Genomic DNA, 18,726 nt, shown 5'->3' on the forward strand with positions numbered 1-18,726 from the left:
TCTCAGTAGAATTCAATTTTCCATAAGAGAAAGAAGTCATTCTAATTTAAAATCCTCAGAATCATCTGGAACAAGGAAATCTTTTTTCACGTTTTATAAAGATTTTTACAATGAACTCTACAATACAATGATCAAAGTAAAGCTTACAAAATATTACTTTATAAAAGATTAGGCAAGAACGAAAATGGAAAAAAAACCAAACCAAACCTCACAAACCCCCCAAAGCCATAAAAATGTGATCCTACATTTAAAATGAGAACAGAGCATCCTAGATAGCATCCCTCAGAACCTCTTCAGTCAGAAATGGCTGGAGAGATGTTCTGGCATAGGTAACTTGCATTACTCAGCACAGTCATGCATTCATACTGAGTCATTAGTCAGTAAAGTCTAGAATATGACATCTTCTGTATAAAAGCATGGCTTTAAGAAGTAAATTAAATAAGATTGAGAAGGAATATATGTATCTACATAACAGAACAAAATGAATGGCTAAGTTCATTTGAGAATGAAATAACAGTGTAACACACACACACACACACACACACACACACACACACATATATATGTACCGGTTGTATTTTGATCTTAATGTAAGTTCTTAAACAGCAGGTGAACCTTTTGGTATTTTAGTGGGAATGCAAAATATGTATATCGTGCTACATCTCATTTCTGTTCCCTTGGTACAAAGTAATAATCAGCAATTTATTTATTTATTTATTTATTTATTTATTTAATTGATTAATTAAATGCCTCATTCTGGATTGGAAAAGATGATGTATCTAAGAGCAACCATACCTGCTCAGATCAAAAGTTCACCTAACCCAGTATGTATTGCTCACAGCGGCCAAAAGGAGATTTTTAGAGAAGAGTTTAAGAACAGAGAAAGCATATAGTGAGATTTCCCTGCAGTTGTCTCCCAGCTCCAAAAATTCATCTGTGAATCAGAGATGATTTAGTGTTTTCTCTGCCTAGATAGAGTTCACTTCCATGATCTTGCTTAGTTTTCACTTGAGTGATACAAGTTTTAGAATCCAAAACACTCTGAAACATGAAGCTTCCCAGTTTAACCCCTTTTGATAAAGAACCATTTTTAAACACCTGCCAGTTGCTGTTTCATTTGATGGCCTCTTCTTCTTGTATGGGAAAGGACAATGAACAGCCATTGTCTATTCATCCTCTTTCCCAGGGAAAATCTTGAAGATATCATATCAGATCGTTACACACCAACAAAATAACAGCATGAAAATCCCTTAAACTGAACAAACCAGGTGATATCACATTGGAGTCAGCAAGGCTACAAAAGCCTGTTCCTGTCCAATTATCAATTCCAGTTAATACAAAAATAGGATTGTTTCTCCAATACCTGTCGCTGATTTTCTGTCTCTAGTCTCAGTCTGGCTTCTACACATCTTCTGGTCTCCAGGAAGGCTTGACGTTGTGCTCTGTCTGATAGGTAGCTAATGAAGATTCCTGCAGTGTTCATACACATAAATAACACTGCCTGAGCCGCTATCTGCAACAAACAACAAATAGGATTTGATCAAACAGGAGAAGCAAAAATATCTGTTCAAAAAGAGAAAAAGAGAGAGAGATAAATAGTGTTCTGTAGTCATGCAGGCTGTAAAAATAAAGGTTTGGAAAGTTTGCATAAAAGAATCTCTTGGATCTTAATTAGAGGCATCAAATGTGTAAAACTCTCCCTGACTTGAGGAAGAAATATGCAGTATTTGGGGGCATTAAACTCTAGTTGAACCACAGATGATGTTTCCAAGAACTGACTCACAGGGCTTTAGTCAGGAATGATTACAAACATAATTAACAATTTGTTTTTGCACTGCCTCTTCTGTAAAACAACTTTGTGATTTGTTCCATGGCTTAGCTTGAGAAGAACGCCATATGAAGGAAAACAACGAGCGTCAGTTATTTAAGAATTAATACCAGTGATAACAGTTATTCTGTTATTATTGAACAAATTAAATAAATTCATTTTCAGCTGCTGCCAAAGCACAACCTTGCACAATCTGAATCCTGAACCATTCAACGGGGGAAGTTGAAAGGATAACCAAATCTTTGCATAGCCTGTGCCTATGTACACAGACCTTTTCTTCACTGAGCCCTACGCAAGAGCTGCCCTCTTTCTCCTTGTAGAAGGTGCGTCACAGCTTCTGCTTTGCAATAAGAACTTAAAAGTGCCAAATGGGAGTGGATCCTTGGACAGTGTATATTTCAGTGGCCTATTTGTCTTTCATTGATACTTCTTTGCGCTCTGTAGATTTGAAAGACAGGACACATCAACACCATTGAACTGAGGATTGTTTGGGAAACTGATAAGAAACTTGCGATATTGCATAGAGACAGACCTGCAGTTTCAGCAGCTTTATCCAATACCTCAACTCTGTTACAGGTTGCAGATTCATGTGAACTCCTCAGTTTCCACTTTCTCCTGCCTTTTTTTTTTTAACTTGTGAGAGAGTCAAGAGTGAAAAATATGTCCAGAAGTCATTAATATTCCTCAAATGCAGCATGTAGAGCCAAACCGTTCTGTCTGCTACCTTAGCTAAAGAAGTCATCGGGGCACAGCTGAAAGTCTGCAAACTTCCAGGTCTCCGTCTTCCTGCCAAGGTCCAGTCACAGCCGCTGTGCTGACAAGGTCCCTCTGAGTGCACCCCAACTTGTGGGATCACCCCTGTTTCCCAGTAGCAGACCAGCCATGAAGCAGGAAGGTCTGCGTTACCCTGCGGCCACATCACCCGCCTGGCAAAGCCACCCAGACTCTGACAGCTATGGACTGTCATGCTATGGGTGATACCTACAGGATCATAACTTCAGAATAGTCATGCCAGGACAGATCAAGTGTTCATCATTCAGGATCCTTTCTGTAATAGCAGACAGCAGAGAGTGCCCAGGTAGGAGGACAAGGATAAAAGAGTAGATACGAGTACATGAATAAAACAAGCATTCAGTGATGTTTTGTCAAAACAGTCTTGAACACTCCACCAATATGTTGTTACAGAGTATTGTGGGTTAGGGGTTGCATTTTTGTAGTATTATCTGATAATCAGTCTCCCTAAAATCCTCATAAAAGAGAGAAAACATTTAGCAAAACTCCCTAATCTCATTGTAATGCTGTGCCTCATGAAAGCGAGATCTGATATCAAATCAAATGCATCTGGCAGAAATTTCAGCTTTATATATTCCTGTATCTCTGATTCTGGAGTATTGTTCTATAATAGTACAGGGAATTCATTTACAATTTATATGCCATGATTAAATAAGGATGCATATCCTGGCTCCAGATGAAGTTTTGTTTAACCTTTGCCAGTAATAGATATCGAGGCAAAGCTTGTGAGAAATAGGGCATGATGAGCATGATCCTTGCATCTTCCTGACTTCCAGGATCCTGTGGTTTACGGCACCTCTGATCTGGAGATGGCATTCTCTGTCTGCTTAACTGTTTCTGATACCTTTCTGAAGTTAATTGTACCTTTGTCCCCTATGTCTTTCAATGTCAAAGATTTCTACAATTTAATTAGGCCCTTTGTGATAAAAATGTTTCCTTTTGTTTGCTTTAATTCACAGCCTTATCACTTCTTTGAGTGATGCATGGTGGTTATAATATGAGAAACAGTGACTAAGCATTCTCAATTCATCTTCCTCTCACCATTCCTGATTTTACTGGCTTACAGAATTACCCCTGACTTTTATTTTTTTAAAGGGAGGAATCTGACACTATTTAGTCTGACTGCATTTGTCACTATTCCACCTCTGTGCTTACTGCTTGTTCCCTGTTATTTACCTTACCCTGTTTTACTGGAGACAGGTTGCCTTGGACCAGCCATCTTCCTCCAGACACTTTCTGCCTTTGCTCCAAGATAAAACAGAATGTAGTAATTCAGCCCATGAGATAAGTCCTTTGTGGTGCAGGCTACTAAAAGGTGTATGATGAGCTGACATGAGATAAGACCAGTTCAAAATTACATTGTTCAGCAGGACAACTGAAATCAGCTGTGGGTGGCTGGAGGAGTCAATGTTTCATACCTTTTTGACTGACTTGAAGATAATCAGTGCTCACACACTAGGAAAGCTAGACTATCTGGTGAAAAAAAGAAAAGCCTTTCACAACATTTACAATGTGCATTTCAAAACTGAAAGCACTGGCAGGGTGCTCTCATTTCCTTGCAAATTCAATTGCAAGTTCCTCATGAGCCCGGTTCAGTCACCCATCTCTGCTAATTCTCAGAACTAGTGCCACTCACTTCAGCAGATCTCCTTAGAGCAAATGCAGTAGAATTTGGCCTTCAATTAGATTTCATGAGCACATAATTTGATTTGGACAAAGGGAATTATGGAAAATATGTTACAGGTAAAACAACAGCTTACTCAGAGGGAAAAGCTGTTTTTCTTACACATAATAGTCTGACTGAAACCAACCTAAGGAGTAAAGCACTATGCCTTGCAAGGATACTAATCTTTTGCTCTTGTTAATAAAATAATAAAAAATATGTATAAGACTCGAGTCTCTCATTCCCACTTTTTTTCCTACAGCTTACTGTGGCCAATTCCAGAAATCTTGCAGGATTTTCTACTGCCTATCAGGGCTACAAGCCAGGGTAGACTCTGACTTTATGAGACATACACAATTTCATATCTTTTTGAATGACCTGAAGATAATCAATGCTCACACAGTAGGAAAGCTGAGGTATAATGTGAAAAAAAGAAAATCTTTTCACAACATTTATAAGCTCTTTAGTCTATTTGTACCTTGCACAGCACTCAAATAACCAGCTGTAGCAGAGACAGCAAGTGATCTTAAAGAGCTGTTAGTGATATTTTTTGATGTTAAATAGAGCTCTGGGGAGGTCTGCTTCTTGAATATTTAAAAAATATAAACAAGAAGGTACCCATCACAATGTTGCTTGAGAATATCTGTGTAACAAGATCAGCACTGTCCCTGCTGAAATTGAAGTTGCACATAATCACATGATAGGATGAACAGAGCTGAAGAAAGATACTTGACAAGATCATGCAGGTAGTTGGAAGCAGAGGTTAAAAGTTTTACTCCAAAACTCTACTTCCCATATTTCTCATGGGAGGTGATTAAGAGTTTAGTTCACAGAGAAATCACTTGTTAAATAAATTTACAATTATAAAGTGTCCTTCATACAGGTACCTCAGAGCCCTTTGCAAAATTAATACAGAAACTAGCCAAAAATAAAGGCAATGAAAGGAGAGGATGCAGGTCAGACAAGGAAGCTAAGTTTAAATTTGACAGTACACATTGATTCAAATAATTTCATTTTTATCTGTCACTCATTATATAAAAAGGGCATTGCCAAGTTCATTATATAAAAAGGGCATTGCCGAGACAGCTGAAACCAAGATAATATTCTCAGTGGATTTTTAAACCACCAGATCTCAGACAAAGAAACAATTAAAAGGCACTGGACACAGCTGGTCAGGAAGAGGTATCAATTAAAGTAGGTATAGTATAGTAATGTAAGAGAACAGGAAAAGGAAAAATGGTTGAAAAGACGGTAAAGTAGCTCATAAGCCTGTTTTGAAGTAGTAGGTGAATCAGCCACTACTGAATTGAATGTAGTTCAGGAAGTCAGAAGGGTACAGGTGAGTTGAGAGCAGGGCTGAGCATAACAACAATTTGTAGACATTTCTGCTGTTAAGAGCACCTAATTGAGTTTGCCTTGATTTGGTGTTTCCACAGAATCCTGTGATTTTATGAGCAACTGGGAGTGAGTTAAAAACAGGGGTTGTATGTGACAGAGTTTCAAAACTTCTAAAATCGTAACTGAAGTATGTCTTAATTTTGCCATGAATTTCCTCTTTAAAAAGATGCAGTTGTCCATGAGGGAATATAAAGCTATAAAATCAGCGCTTTCTAAGACTTGCCATTGAGAGATATTTATGGAGTGTAGAGTGATTGAGTTCAGCACTTCCAAAGAGTCCATAACCTGAGGGAAACTTAGGAGCATTCAACAACCCAAGAGACTGGAAAAATGTTGAGTGATAGCTAGCTCTAAAAGATGATAATTGCCACAAACAATCTTCATCATGAATAGCTGAACCAATGGTAGCATACATTTACATGGAAAACACAGTGGAAGTGAGGGAGACAAAGATGAAAAAGTTTAGACCAGGAGGACATTGAACTTGTGTGTTACTACCTCAAGTGCAGAAAGAAATCCTAGTGTGCTCTGCAGAAATAAACTTATTATTAACATCTTCCTTCAGCAGGTAATTTTGTTCTGCTGCATAGAAACGGAGTAGTCCTGGGGCTGATCTCACTAAAACACATCCAAAAAGTAAAGAAATGTTTTCACTGTAATCTCCAGTTGGACATTCTCAAGACAGATCAGTCCTTAAGAGAAGAAAAGTAATTAATTTCCTATGGGAAATTATTTAATTCTTTTCCTATTTTGTTTTCTAATTTTTGGATTGGCTTCAACAATAGATTAGAGTAGTTTTTGTCTGTTTTGGGAAAACTAGGAAAGTAAAGCTGTTGTGCTTCTTTAAGAGTGTTTTCAGCATGTGCCACATAAAGAACTGGTTGCTATGGTAATTATTATTGGTTAATTAGATTTGGAGAAGCATTTTGATTCATCATTAGTTGTTTAACTAAAAATAGCAGCTCGCCACAAGGTTGTTTTTTGTAACTAAAATGTCACAGAAACCCCATTACCCTCTCTCTCTTCTCCATCACCCTCTTGTTTAGGTTACTTCGAGGGAAAATAACTTACACTCTTACAAAAACTGGTCACCAGGAATGAACTGAGGGTTGCATGATGATTGTGGGATTTGAGATGAAAATGTTCTACTTTGTATAGAGCAGGAACATCTGGCAGCACAGACTCTGCCACTCTCCCTGCTGGGCTGCAGCAAGCCTCTGTCTCCAGCTGACACCATGATTTTATGAATCAAAGCTACTGGCAGCAAAACTAGTAAGTACCTGTATGTGTGTACTGCCTCTTGCCCACCTTGATCCCTCAGCACAGCTTTCCCTTTGTCGTGCCAGATCAATTGTTTGTGGGACCATACTGTGCACTCTATCAGGGAACTTGGCCAACTTAAAAAACAAACATTTGGCGTTGGCAGTGATTTTCCAATCTAGAGCAGTCGTCTGATTGAGTTCACAGCACAGCCTCCACAGGGAGAGGAAGCACGTGACCATTCATAGCTGGCAATGCTGCCAACTCATTAAACTGAAATCATTACTGCCTTATTGTTAAATCACCTTGTACAGAGCTTTTTTGTTCCCCAGGTTCACTCCTCCTCACTTCTCCTGGGCCTAACTGCTAAAAGCCAATGGCCATGATGGGGTTTTTTTTTGTTGTTTGTGGGTGCTTCTTCATCAACATGTATTGGAACCCAACCTGTCCCACAAAGGTGCCCAAAATGTTGCCATGACTTTCCAGAAAGCTCATCTGTCCCTGATCCTCTATATTGTTCAATGTATAAACACAACAGCTGTTTATCTCCTACTCACAGCTGGAGTCAGTGCTAAATCTTTTATCCGATCTACACATGCATAGTATACTGAAAGACAGGAACATACCATACAGTTGAAAAGACAGGGATGTAGAAATGTATATATAAGGTATGTTGTTTATTCACGGTAAATTTAGTCAAGCACAGACTACGATGATTAAGAGCAGTGCTTTGCCGCAGGCACCCCTGATTTGCTAAATGTGAAAGGAGCCATTTGTATCAGTGTCACCTCCTGATTTTGTGTTTAGAACCAAGTTTTGTGGTTCAGCTGTTCACATCTCCCATGTGAACGTTGGCCAATTCTTCAAAAACTCAGATCTTATTTATGCCTCTAGGAAAGCTGAGATCTTTTAAGAAGCTTGGTCTTGTTGCTCCCAGATAAGGCATTAGAGGACTTCTCTATGGATTTAGGGACACAGTCTGGCCTTTAATGTGCATGAAGTCTGTAGTCTGCAAGGCAGGTTGGCCCTATCAAAACACATGTTGTACCCCAAGGAATTATTAGATTAACCTTAATGAGAGTTAACTGGTGTCAGACATGGTTTTCTCCATCCTGTTGCAGAATATCCTAACATGCCTATTGCTCCTGCCCTGCTGGTAATTTAGAAAACAAAGACCATTTTCCATCTGAACGATGACACATTTGCATCAAATCAATTGTTCTAGTTCAAGACAGAATTCAGAAATATGTATCTTTAATATTCAGAACAAGAGTTTAATTTTCTCTTAGAAAAATAGCTTTTTTGTTCTTGTTCTTCCTCTCATTGAATCCATTAGAAATGTAGAAAATTGAATGTCTGACTGGTAAGTCAGCTATCAGCTTTGGCAAGACTTTTGCAACATGGTGTGGTACAAGAGATCTTTCAGAAAAATCATATAATCTCATCATATCATATCATATCATATCATATCATATCATATCATATCATATCATATCATATCATATCATATCATATCATATCATATCATATCATAATTTCAGACACATAATGGCTGACACAACTTGAGTGATAATTGCCACAGACATAGGCAGTCAAGCAAATCCATGACCCTGCTAGTGCCATTGAGCAGCCCCAAATGGGAAACAATTTTCAGCACATATCCTCTAACTCCCCTTGAGTTTGTCTAAAATTTGGAATTCAGCATAATCTTAACTAAAAAAAAATATTCTGGGACTTTGGATGAAATATTTTTGGTGGTTTTTGTAGTTGTTAAAGTGACTAGATATGTCTGGGACAATGTCAGTAGTAGGGTCATAGCCTGTGCATATAGGAGAATGGATGGAGATGGGTAAATGATCTGCAGTTTTTAGTAACTGTTTCCCACAGCTACAGGTTACTCTGCTGAAGTCTCTGACCCCCATGTAGGAACTGATCCTGAACTCCACAAAAATACCTGGTGATCATGTCTCCTGTGCACTGAGAAGCACAGAACTCTTTTGTCATAATTTTGCCTACAGGATGCTATTACAGATAACCTGAAATGTTCCTATTTAGAAAGAACAGTCTTATCCTTTGATGTGAATAACCCTCTCTACTCAGTGTTTTCTGTCTGCTGGTTAGGTACCGTCTCCCTCTACTCTAAGACAGCTGCATTGCAGGTAATTAGAAGGAGAAATCTAAAGCCAAACCTTCCAGATGTCATCATTTTATTGTACAAAAACATCACCTCATTTGGTCTGTTTAAGTAAACATAAAAGGCTCAGACAGGAATCTGTTTTCTTCTCCAAATATACATAACCTTAAAATCATAATACATGTACTACAGAATTACTTTACATTCCCTATGTTGCCTAACCAGGAGTAGATCCTGTAACAACCCCAAAAAACAGCTAAAAGCAAGGCACAGCACAAATGCCCGCGCAACAGACAACACACTGGAAGCAGCCCATGGCAGACAGAGTAGGTTAGGAAACCATTGAAGTGATGGTGTTCCCCTGCTCACTGCTCAGAACGGAGTGTAAAGCGGCTGTGGAGTTTCCCTTTCTGCACTTCATGATTCTGATTCATGAAGCTTAGTCTTACACTAAAATATTCCCTACACTTTTTCTATGAGGAAGTTGATCTCCCTTACAAGCTGCACATTTACTCTTCAAAGCAGATACCAAAGTAATTACATCCAGTAGAAGCCACATTCTATTTAAAGACACTAAAGAAATAAATTACTACTAATAAAAGTAAACAAAGATTTATAAGAAATTAATCTAAAATGGGGAAGCACACTCACAGCATCCTAGATATTAAGACTTAAAAATAATTACCGGGGTTTTTTTTGAAGCAACCCTTACCAAATTCTATTTTTTCCCCCTTGCATTACATACATGCATAACTGATATGTAAAAAACTGTCTCCCAATTCAGATGTACAAGTATTTGTGGACCAGGCATTAGACAACTTCTCAGTGACAAAAAATTCCATCTGAAATGCAGTCTGGAAACATCTGGAAATGTCTGAGAGCATTTCTGAGTTTTAAGGTAAGGCTGGACACCCTAAAACTAGAACCTCTAAAGTGAAAGTAACTTTTGGAAATTTTCCTTAAATTATCTCAGTAGTTTTGCATAAATCAATGCAAGATAGCCAAGGTAAAACAACTCCTGGTACTTCCCTGAATAGATTATACAACTGATGAGAGGTAATGGTAAAAAAAAAACCAAAAACAAAACCAACAAAACAAAACCAAAATCTCATCAGAGCTGCATTGCAGCATTGGAAAGAGTTTAACTACATTTTAAGGAAAACAGAATTAAGTCGTCTGCATTTCTGCTAAATGAGTTTGGGGTGGTGTTCTGCACAGCTGGTTTTATTGCTCTGGATAGTGGCTCTTATCTGAAGTAGGATGTCAAAACTGAGTGCGCGATAATTATGTTTGTAAGGCTGACAACCATTCATCTTTTCTGACACACTGCATTGCTGTTTTCATCTGATCAAATGTATACATGTCCCAGCAATTACCTGCAGTATGTACTCCATGCTGCTTCCCAATGGAACTGGCAGTTGTCAGGATTTGTGTGCAGGTGACCCTGCTTAGGTGCATCCTGTGGAGTTATAACAGAGTGCACAAGTGAAGATTTCATTTTTCCTTGTAGCTGTGTTAGGCCCAGTCATGGGTGTTCCTATGAATTACAAAACTGTGGCCATAGGCGGAAGAAAGAAGCAAGATTTGGCAAATAATTTCTCCCCTTTGGTATTGTAGTGGAAAAAAGAAAATAAAAGCAAAATTTAATGATCTTAAATTACACTTGGACCCTTTATCAAGAAATAAAAACAGCGTTATGAAAGCCAATCCAGTCTGGGTGAGAGTGAGACTAATACCTATTAAAAAGTAAATTGGTTTAACTGAAACAGTACTGAAAAGACTGGTAATGAAAAATAGATGAGGGATATCATAGTGTTGAGTGTCCTTTTCTAAACAAACCTTGTCCTTCAAAGACTGTTTCTCTGATGGGAAGCTCTACTGATCAGCTGTTTCCGATAATCAGTTACACTTGCTGGCAAACAAACCACCCCTCACAGCTGTTCTTTTTTTTTTTTAAATTATTAACCCAAAAAATGTCAAAACCATGCTGAAAACAAAGGGTCTTTATATTTTATTATCAGCATTTTTAACTAAAGGCCAACAGCAAGGCTAAATTTGTCCTACAATTGCACCTGTAAGTGACTCTCATTTTGCCCAAGTGTCATTAGAGATGGAGTTTTCCCACTGAATCTACAAGTGATTGATGTGTGAGGTGACAGGATTAGATTTACATTTCCCAGATCAGACTATAGGTTTTCTAGCCCAGAAATAATAAGGTAAATATCTCCTCTCTCCAATTTTCCCATTATGGTTGTTCTGCTTTCATTTTAAATTATTTTTGGAAAAGTGACCTGAAAACCCCAATGAAAGCCATTTGATATTCCCTGTGTTTATTTTTTACCTCGGTATCTCCTTTTGTTGTTGACTGTGATGATCTCCAGAAACCAAGAAAAGACAGAACTCAGCAATGCCATTTTTAGAGTACTTTCCTAGCAAAACATTAAAAAATAATCAACAAAACCCAAGAACACCTACTTTCTCAGCTATCACTGATACAGCATTGGGCTGTAAACATCACAGATCACAGCACGTGAGCCTGCCTTTGTTTTGGCGAAATCGTGAGTAGCATAAAGGTAGTGGACTGTAGTCTGACTTCAGTGTATGCAGGAGTTCAGGCATCCTTAACCACACTGAGAACCGCTGCCGATATAACCTTGGGAGATCATGGAAAATGGAGACCTTATGGATGAACCTGCAAGGAAAGCTTTTTAATGGTTGGGATGGGGTGATAGGGCCCAGGAGCCTTTGTCCTCCAGAGCTGAACTGAACACAGCTTAAGCACAGAGGAAGATATGAATTGCTCAATGATAAATGGGAATTTTATTGATAACTATCTAACGTTACTCAATATTCTACTTAAGTCTGCTTTATCTCAAATTTTTTAACTCTCGGTTAGAAACTATTCTGGAGAGAAAATAAGGGACATGGGAGCAAAAGGAAATGTACCAGACAAAAGCCATGAGAGGTTACAGCATGCCAGACCAGCTGGATTAAAACTTTATCTCAGAGAGTTAGGCGAGGACAAACATTTTCCTTTGTGAAACCTGTGGGTGTTGTTTTGCTATTAGTCATGGTGAATGCCTCAGTGTGGTGAGCTAGAAGAAGTCAGACTGACATCAAAAGTACAGAGAGTACTGTGGGAAAAAGTTGATTCAATCCTTTGGCTGGCAGAATACGCCACAGACAAATAATGAAGGATTAGGTTTCTTCTGCCACTTTGCTAGCAGAGAAGACATAGTGCAGGATTCATTCTGCAGTGACACTGTTGTGACCTAGGACTAATTCCTTTGAAGACAGTGGCTTATTCTGGTATAAAACAAGGATGGGATTAACATCAGACCCTGATATTTACTGTGGGCCAAATTCTCCTTGCCTAACAATACAAGCCATGCCTTTGTTTTCAGTGCTTGTGTAAGCATGAGAAATAGAAACTGGACTGTTCATAGAATATTAAATAAATGATACAAGACAAAACAACTGCTGTTTCAGATGTTGAATAATGAATCCTGTTGATACCAGTGAGAGCTGCTGGAGACTATTAAAACTTGATGGACATAAACTAAAAAGAGAAGCCCCAGATGGTTTACATAAGGTTAGCTGGGTATAAGTGCATACAGGGTTTGATTCAATGCACAGCCATGAATGCTGTCCACATTTTCGCAGTTCAGGTTGTCTGAAGGCACCTACTCAAGAGCAAGGTCAGTCTTAACCTGCTCACACAGAAGCTCATTGGCTTCAAAGGGAAATCTACGTGGGCAAAGTAGTGTTTGGTCTTAGTGAGTATTTAGCTCATGTATCTACTGTTTAGACCAATGTAGCAGCAGTCATGATACATAAACATTGTTCTTTTAGGAGCACTCAGCAGATGAGTGCTTGAGAAGAAATTACGTGTGGCCTTAGACAGGCTGGGATATGAATACCAAGACTGACAATGCTGTGCTTCATGGCACCAAAAAATGACAGAATTTAAGTCAACGATTAACTGAAAACACGGGTTTCTGACTGGAATTTCAAGCAGTGGAGGGAACATTACTTCTGAGCCTTAAAAAAGAAAACCAGAGACCACCAGATTTATAAACTGATCTTCCCACTGGGTTGATGTTTTTTGGAAGCCAGACAGAGCTAATAGTTAAATCTATGAAAGGGCTCAAGGAGAAAGGACACAGTTAATGACAGGATGAGACATTTTCTAGTGTTTAATGCTTGATCCAAAGCCTGTTCTGTTTGATGGAGATATGCCTTCTGGCTCTGATGGCTTTTTAAGTAGTTTCCTCCAACAATCTTGGTTTGTTAGCTATCAGAACACAAGTGAAATGAAGCATTTCAGATATCCTAGGGAACTGCTTAGGTCTCCTTCTTGATAACAATTTGATTTTTTTTTTTTTTCCCTAGAGGGATGAAATCAGTTCTTAAAGTGTAATTTTTGCCACCCATTGCAGTGGCCAGATGCACCCTTACCAAGATATGTACAAATGCAAAAAAAAAAAACCCAACCCAAAACAACAACAACAAAAAAACAAACCCACATTTCTGTTCTTAAAGGAAAATAAGGCCCCAGCCAGGTCTCACTGTTCAAGTTCTTTTTGTTTAGATAGTGTGGTGCTGAAAGCAATTAAAGCCATGTCTATAGACAGCACTACAAACATATCAGTTGTCAATATGACATCTGATGGCTGACACTGTACAGTAACCACGTGTGTAACATATTAAATTCTGGGTAAAAGCAAGAACAAGCTCAAATGACTTATTTGTGTCATCCTCCTCATGAACATCGACACCCATTTGTTAAAGTCAGCTTGATTAATCATTATGTGAGCATAAAACTAACATATCCTTGCAATAAACACACAATGTAGCTGTCTCATAAATAAATTTTATCTCGCATTCTGGCCTTCTTTCTTGTCTTCTGACATGTTCCTATATAGTTTCCACAAAGAGTTCATAAAAAAGAGAAAACCTCTAAGTCATGCCATTTTTTTTAAGGAGAAAAATATTAACAAGCGAAGTAGAACTAGTCAGACTAAATACCTCACAAGATTACATTTTTAAAAAGAACAAATTTGGGAACAATGTCAGGAGACAGACAAGACAAATCTAGAGAATGAGAAAAGTTTTATGAAGGGCTATTTAAAAAATTTCTTTCAAGAAAACAAAAAGTAAACGTGTATGTTTTAAAATTTTCAATTCTTGTCAGATTATATAAAAAACCCCAAACCTCACATTTTTTTCTCTTTCTCTAGTCAGTAGCAAAGAGGTGGAACTATTGCATTTCAGGGCAGCTCAGCCTCTTAGGCATGTAAATGCCTTTCTTAGATTGGTACAACTCTGGTGGCACCCAGAAGGGAAAATGTGGCTATCTAGAGATATTTAAGATTTAGAAGACACCTATGGCATGTGGATAGCATATGGTAGCTCTCAGTGTCCTGCTGCCATTGAGTTCAACTGGAAACTGCAATAGAAGGGTCATTGCTATGCAGAGTTGTAAAATCTTTCCTCTGGGAGAAGAGGGCTCCTGCTGACCTCTGTATTCAATAAAACCCCTTTTTTGGATCACAAGGGCAGACATTGCTGATCTGTAGGACTTGCAATTATGAGCAGTGATAGCTCAAAAACCTGTCCAGTCCAGGGCTTCAAGGAACACAGCAGTATGACTGGATCTGGATGGAAGCATACAGTCAGTCCTGGAAAAAATCCTAATCCATAAACTGTCGATGTGTGTCTCAAAAATGACTATAATGATAAAAAAGCCCAGAATACCCTACCTCTACCTACCACCTTACTTTCACTAAGAAGAACAAGAGCACCTGTACTTCACACGTGTGTTTTATAACACCCTCTACTCTGAACAGAAAATTCAGAATGATTTTGCGAAGTTTTCATCTTTCAAAGAGATTCCTGTATCCGACAGGAGTAGAAATGGTTGTCTAAAAATCTTCCATTAAAGGTTTCTGTATAGTTGCTATGAACTGCTGATACTGATTTTGTAGTCTGGAAATAAAAGTATTTTGCTGAAAGACTGAATTGCCCTTCACATCATGAAAAATGTGATTAAGGTCAGAGTTTATTGCCCTCAAAGAGAACATTATCCACCATGTTCTCCGAATTACAGTTGTGTAATGCTAAGGCCTTTTTCTTTATTGGAGAAGAAAGGAATCATTTTGTGTCTGCTCAAAGGTAAAAGCCCAATTCCCTGCTTTCCAGCAGGGTGGAGTGCTCAGCCCTAGGAAAGGTGCTGTGCTGCTCCAGTAACAGAAAGCAGTCTCAGGTCTAATGGATTAACTGTGGGTGTCAAACATGGAGAAACTTTACAAGAGACAAAATATCCCATGAGGCTTCCCAATGTGTAGGGTGGATATAGACATAAAGGAAGAGCCAGGACTCTTCCACCTCTTAACAGTGTTCTAGACACTCAGCAAGCATGAACTAATCTCTGTATTTAATTATGGGCCTGTATGCCTATATTTCCATTATTTTCTTGTGTACTTTTTATCTAAAAATAGTTCTGAAGTCAACTGTAGTCCCACAATTTTCAGACAATATCCATATCTTTTAATGTACATAGGTAGGTACTTCACATACTTTGCTTAGAGCAGGAACAACCAGAAAAATTCTTATTCTTTGTAATTAAGTAGTCTACGCACCACAAATGTATATAATGAACAGAATCTACAGTAATGATGATCCTCTGAGCATATTTAAATATTTATTTTATTTCTAAATAAAACAGATCAGACCAGATTTACCACATAAAGGGAGAAGGATTGAAGGTCAATTAAAATGAGCTAATGATGACCTGAAAAATATTTTTCACTGTGCAAAAACGGCCCTTCTCATTCAGCAGATTCATTCTTTGCTGTTTCTTTGCCTTCAACAGGACTTTATTAGCAATACAGTCCTTTCATTAGTTGTTAGTTTCTTGGAAGAGACGATTACATTCTGTAATTTTCTTGCACCATCAGCAGTATTATTGGCTAATGGTTGATCCAATATGTCCTTAGCAAATCACAGATATATATGTGGCATTTCAGGCTACATAAGTGAAGACAGTTCAGACTAATCCATCAGACTCAGTGTAGCAATCATTAGAAATACAGAATTGTTTGCTTCTTTGGGAGCGGAAGGTTGCAAACACTTTGCATTATAGCCGGAATTAGGAGCCAGTATCGTTTAATTATAGAAAGACGGGCATGAGAGGACCTTGACAGGTCATTTAACCCATGCTCCAGGTCCTGGATATTATCTAAATTACTCCTAAAAAAATGCCTCTTTAAACTGCTTAATCATACTTCAGGGTAAAGCCTCCCAAGCAAGAATGAGGTTATTTAAGTTATTGTTATTAGGTTATTGTTACAAGGTTTCTCCTACTAACTAATGTAAATATTCCTTATAATAGCTTAAGCCCATCATCTCCTGATAGCTACAGATGAAGCATAGTGCAATGAATTACTTCCTCTCTGTAGCAACCCCTGCCATATTTGAAGGCTGCCACAGTCTCCCTTCAACTTCGTTTGCTCTGGAGCAATCCTCTTTCTACAGAAGCAGTAAAAATGAGTAGTATCTACTGCAACTGAAAACACTATGTTTAAAGATCATCAGTGCTTTGTTGGAAGAAGGTTCTTTTCTGGCTTTTTAAAAGAAAGATAGTGACAGTTGTTCAGAATATTGTCCTGGCAGTGGTGGACTGCCTAAGGGTAAGCCTGCCTCTAGCTTGCTTTGACAGGTAAGGCTGCTGAGAAAGCCACAGTGAGACCATAGTCACACACAGGTTTATCAGACGTCTCCTAACACTTATGTAGCAACCTGACCATCTGAAACTGAATGGTTGGTGCTGATGGAGGAGCTCTGTTTGCTGGTGGAAAAAAGGGATATGTATTACTGATATTCAAACTCTCCCACCTGTAATATTGCACATACTACAGAGTTCTAGCCTGTGGAGACAGAATTGTTCCCCAAAAGAAGAACAGAGTGTGTGTGCCCCTGATGTTTGCTATACGCTTGTGCTCTGGGATGGCCTGATGTCACCAGATGAGGCTGGGGAAAGCAAGGATATTGTTTTGAGCTTTGGACCATATGATGGTCATAAGCCTATAGAACAGCTCTCACGAAGAAGTCATGTGCCAGATCAGGAGATGATATGTGGTGGACTTGGCACTGTTAGGTTTACGGTTCGAGTCGATCATCTCAAGGGTCTTTTCCAACCTAAATGACTCTATGATTCTGATACAGGCCTGCAGTTAAGTCCCAGAGTAGGACTCAAGACTGGAATGGATGGAAGTGGGTGCAGAAGGCATGGTACATATGTGAAACCAGGTCTCACACTGTGATCACAGAACCTGTGGCCTGTGCTGGCTTGTGTGTTTTCTTCAGACTGGATTTGGAGATGTGTGTTCTGCCCTCCAGATCCTCAGCAGATCTTCAGATCTGTCTACTTGAAACAATACCTGTAATATTATCACTGAATCACAGAATAAGTAAGTTTGGAAGGGACTTCTGAAGACCACATAGTCAAACCTCCTTCCTCAGAGCAGGATCACATACAACGAGTTGCTTGGGGTCTTGTACAGTCAGATTTTTAATATTCCCAAGGATGAAGACTCAACAATACCTCTGAGCAACCTGTTATAGTGTTGTCATCCTTACAGTAAAAAAGGTATTGTGAAGCTTACTGTGTTCCAGTGTTTGCCCATTGACTCTCACCCTGTCAATGGGCACCGCTGGGAAGAGTTTGGCTCTGTCTTCTTTACTACCCCCAGTAACATAGCTATTAAACAGATTACACACACACGCCTGCCCCAAACCTTCTCATCTTGTGCTGTCTGCACCGTGTAAGACTGCTTCACCTCATAGAGTTTGGTGGGAGTTGGTGGGACTTAAGGAGTCACAAGAGATGCTCTTATAACCACTAAGTGATTTAAGGAGTCCCTTAGCTTGAGGAGTGTTGCAAAACTCATTTGCTACTCCCTGTACTAGTCCCTAGATCACAGTGAAAAATGAGCTCTAGGCCAGATGACTATCTCGGGAATAATCGCTATGACCACCTACCTCTCCATGTTCTGTAAACCACAGGGCTCATACAAAGTCTGTGAGAACTTTTGAGGGTGTGTTTATGATTTTGATGTTTAATCCTTTCCTTATTTGTATCATGTTCTAGCATTTTCTTCTTTTGTCTGAGATTCCTTGAATTTTCATTATATGCTAAAGGCCACTAAGCTCTGACTAAGAACTTTGCAAGTTCTCTGCAAATCTGCAACTGCTGAATCCATATTGCTGTGAGCCAGAAGACAACAGTTTGATTTTCAGATTATAGTTTGAGTTTTTAATGATAGTAATTAGAAAAAAGTCTCTTAATTAATGGTGTGTGTATTTTCCATGTTTAAATTGCACCTATAAACTCTCTTTAGAGATACACAAACTTTAGTAACATAGTAAATATTATTTTGACTTGCAAATGTAATTACTGAATCTGAAAGCAACTTACAAAAAAAAAGAATAAAGCATGAAATTCCATAGCATTGCCTTTTCTGAGTATTTGTATCTAATACAAATATATATAAATCCATGAAGTAATTTGAACCTTTAGAAATTTAAATATGGAAAATTATACGATTTTATTAGATATATTGGTTTCTTTTGGATTTTAAAAAAATCAAC

General features: G+C 38.5%; 1 protein-coding gene and 1 long non-coding RNA gene across 2 annotated transcripts in view; one reads left to right on the forward strand and one right to left on the reverse strand.

Annotated features, from left to right (window-relative positions):
• Positions 1-18,726, reverse strand: part of ADCY8 (adenylate cyclase 8) — a 133,111-nt gene that overhangs the window by 102,307 nt on the left and 12,078 nt on the right. The window contains exon 2 of the mRNA XM_026841894.1: positions 1,364-1,513. Within this exon, the coding sequence (XP_026697695.1) occupies positions 1,364-1,513 (150 nt within the window). The remainder of the gene's footprint in view (positions 1-1,363; positions 1,514-18,726) is intronic.
• LOC113476391 overlaps positions 1-18,726 on the forward strand; it is a 795,003-nt gene that overhangs the window by 15,468 nt on the left and 760,809 nt on the right. The gene's annotated exons all lie outside the window — the stretch shown is intronic.

Source organism: Athene cunicularia (genome assembly GCF_003259725.1).
Source record: "Athene cunicularia isolate RWA chromosome 2 unlocalized genomic scaffold, athCun1 chr2_part1, whole genome shotgun sequence".
Taxonomy (NCBI): Eukaryota; Metazoa; Chordata; class Aves; order Strigiformes; family Strigidae; genus Athene; species Athene cunicularia.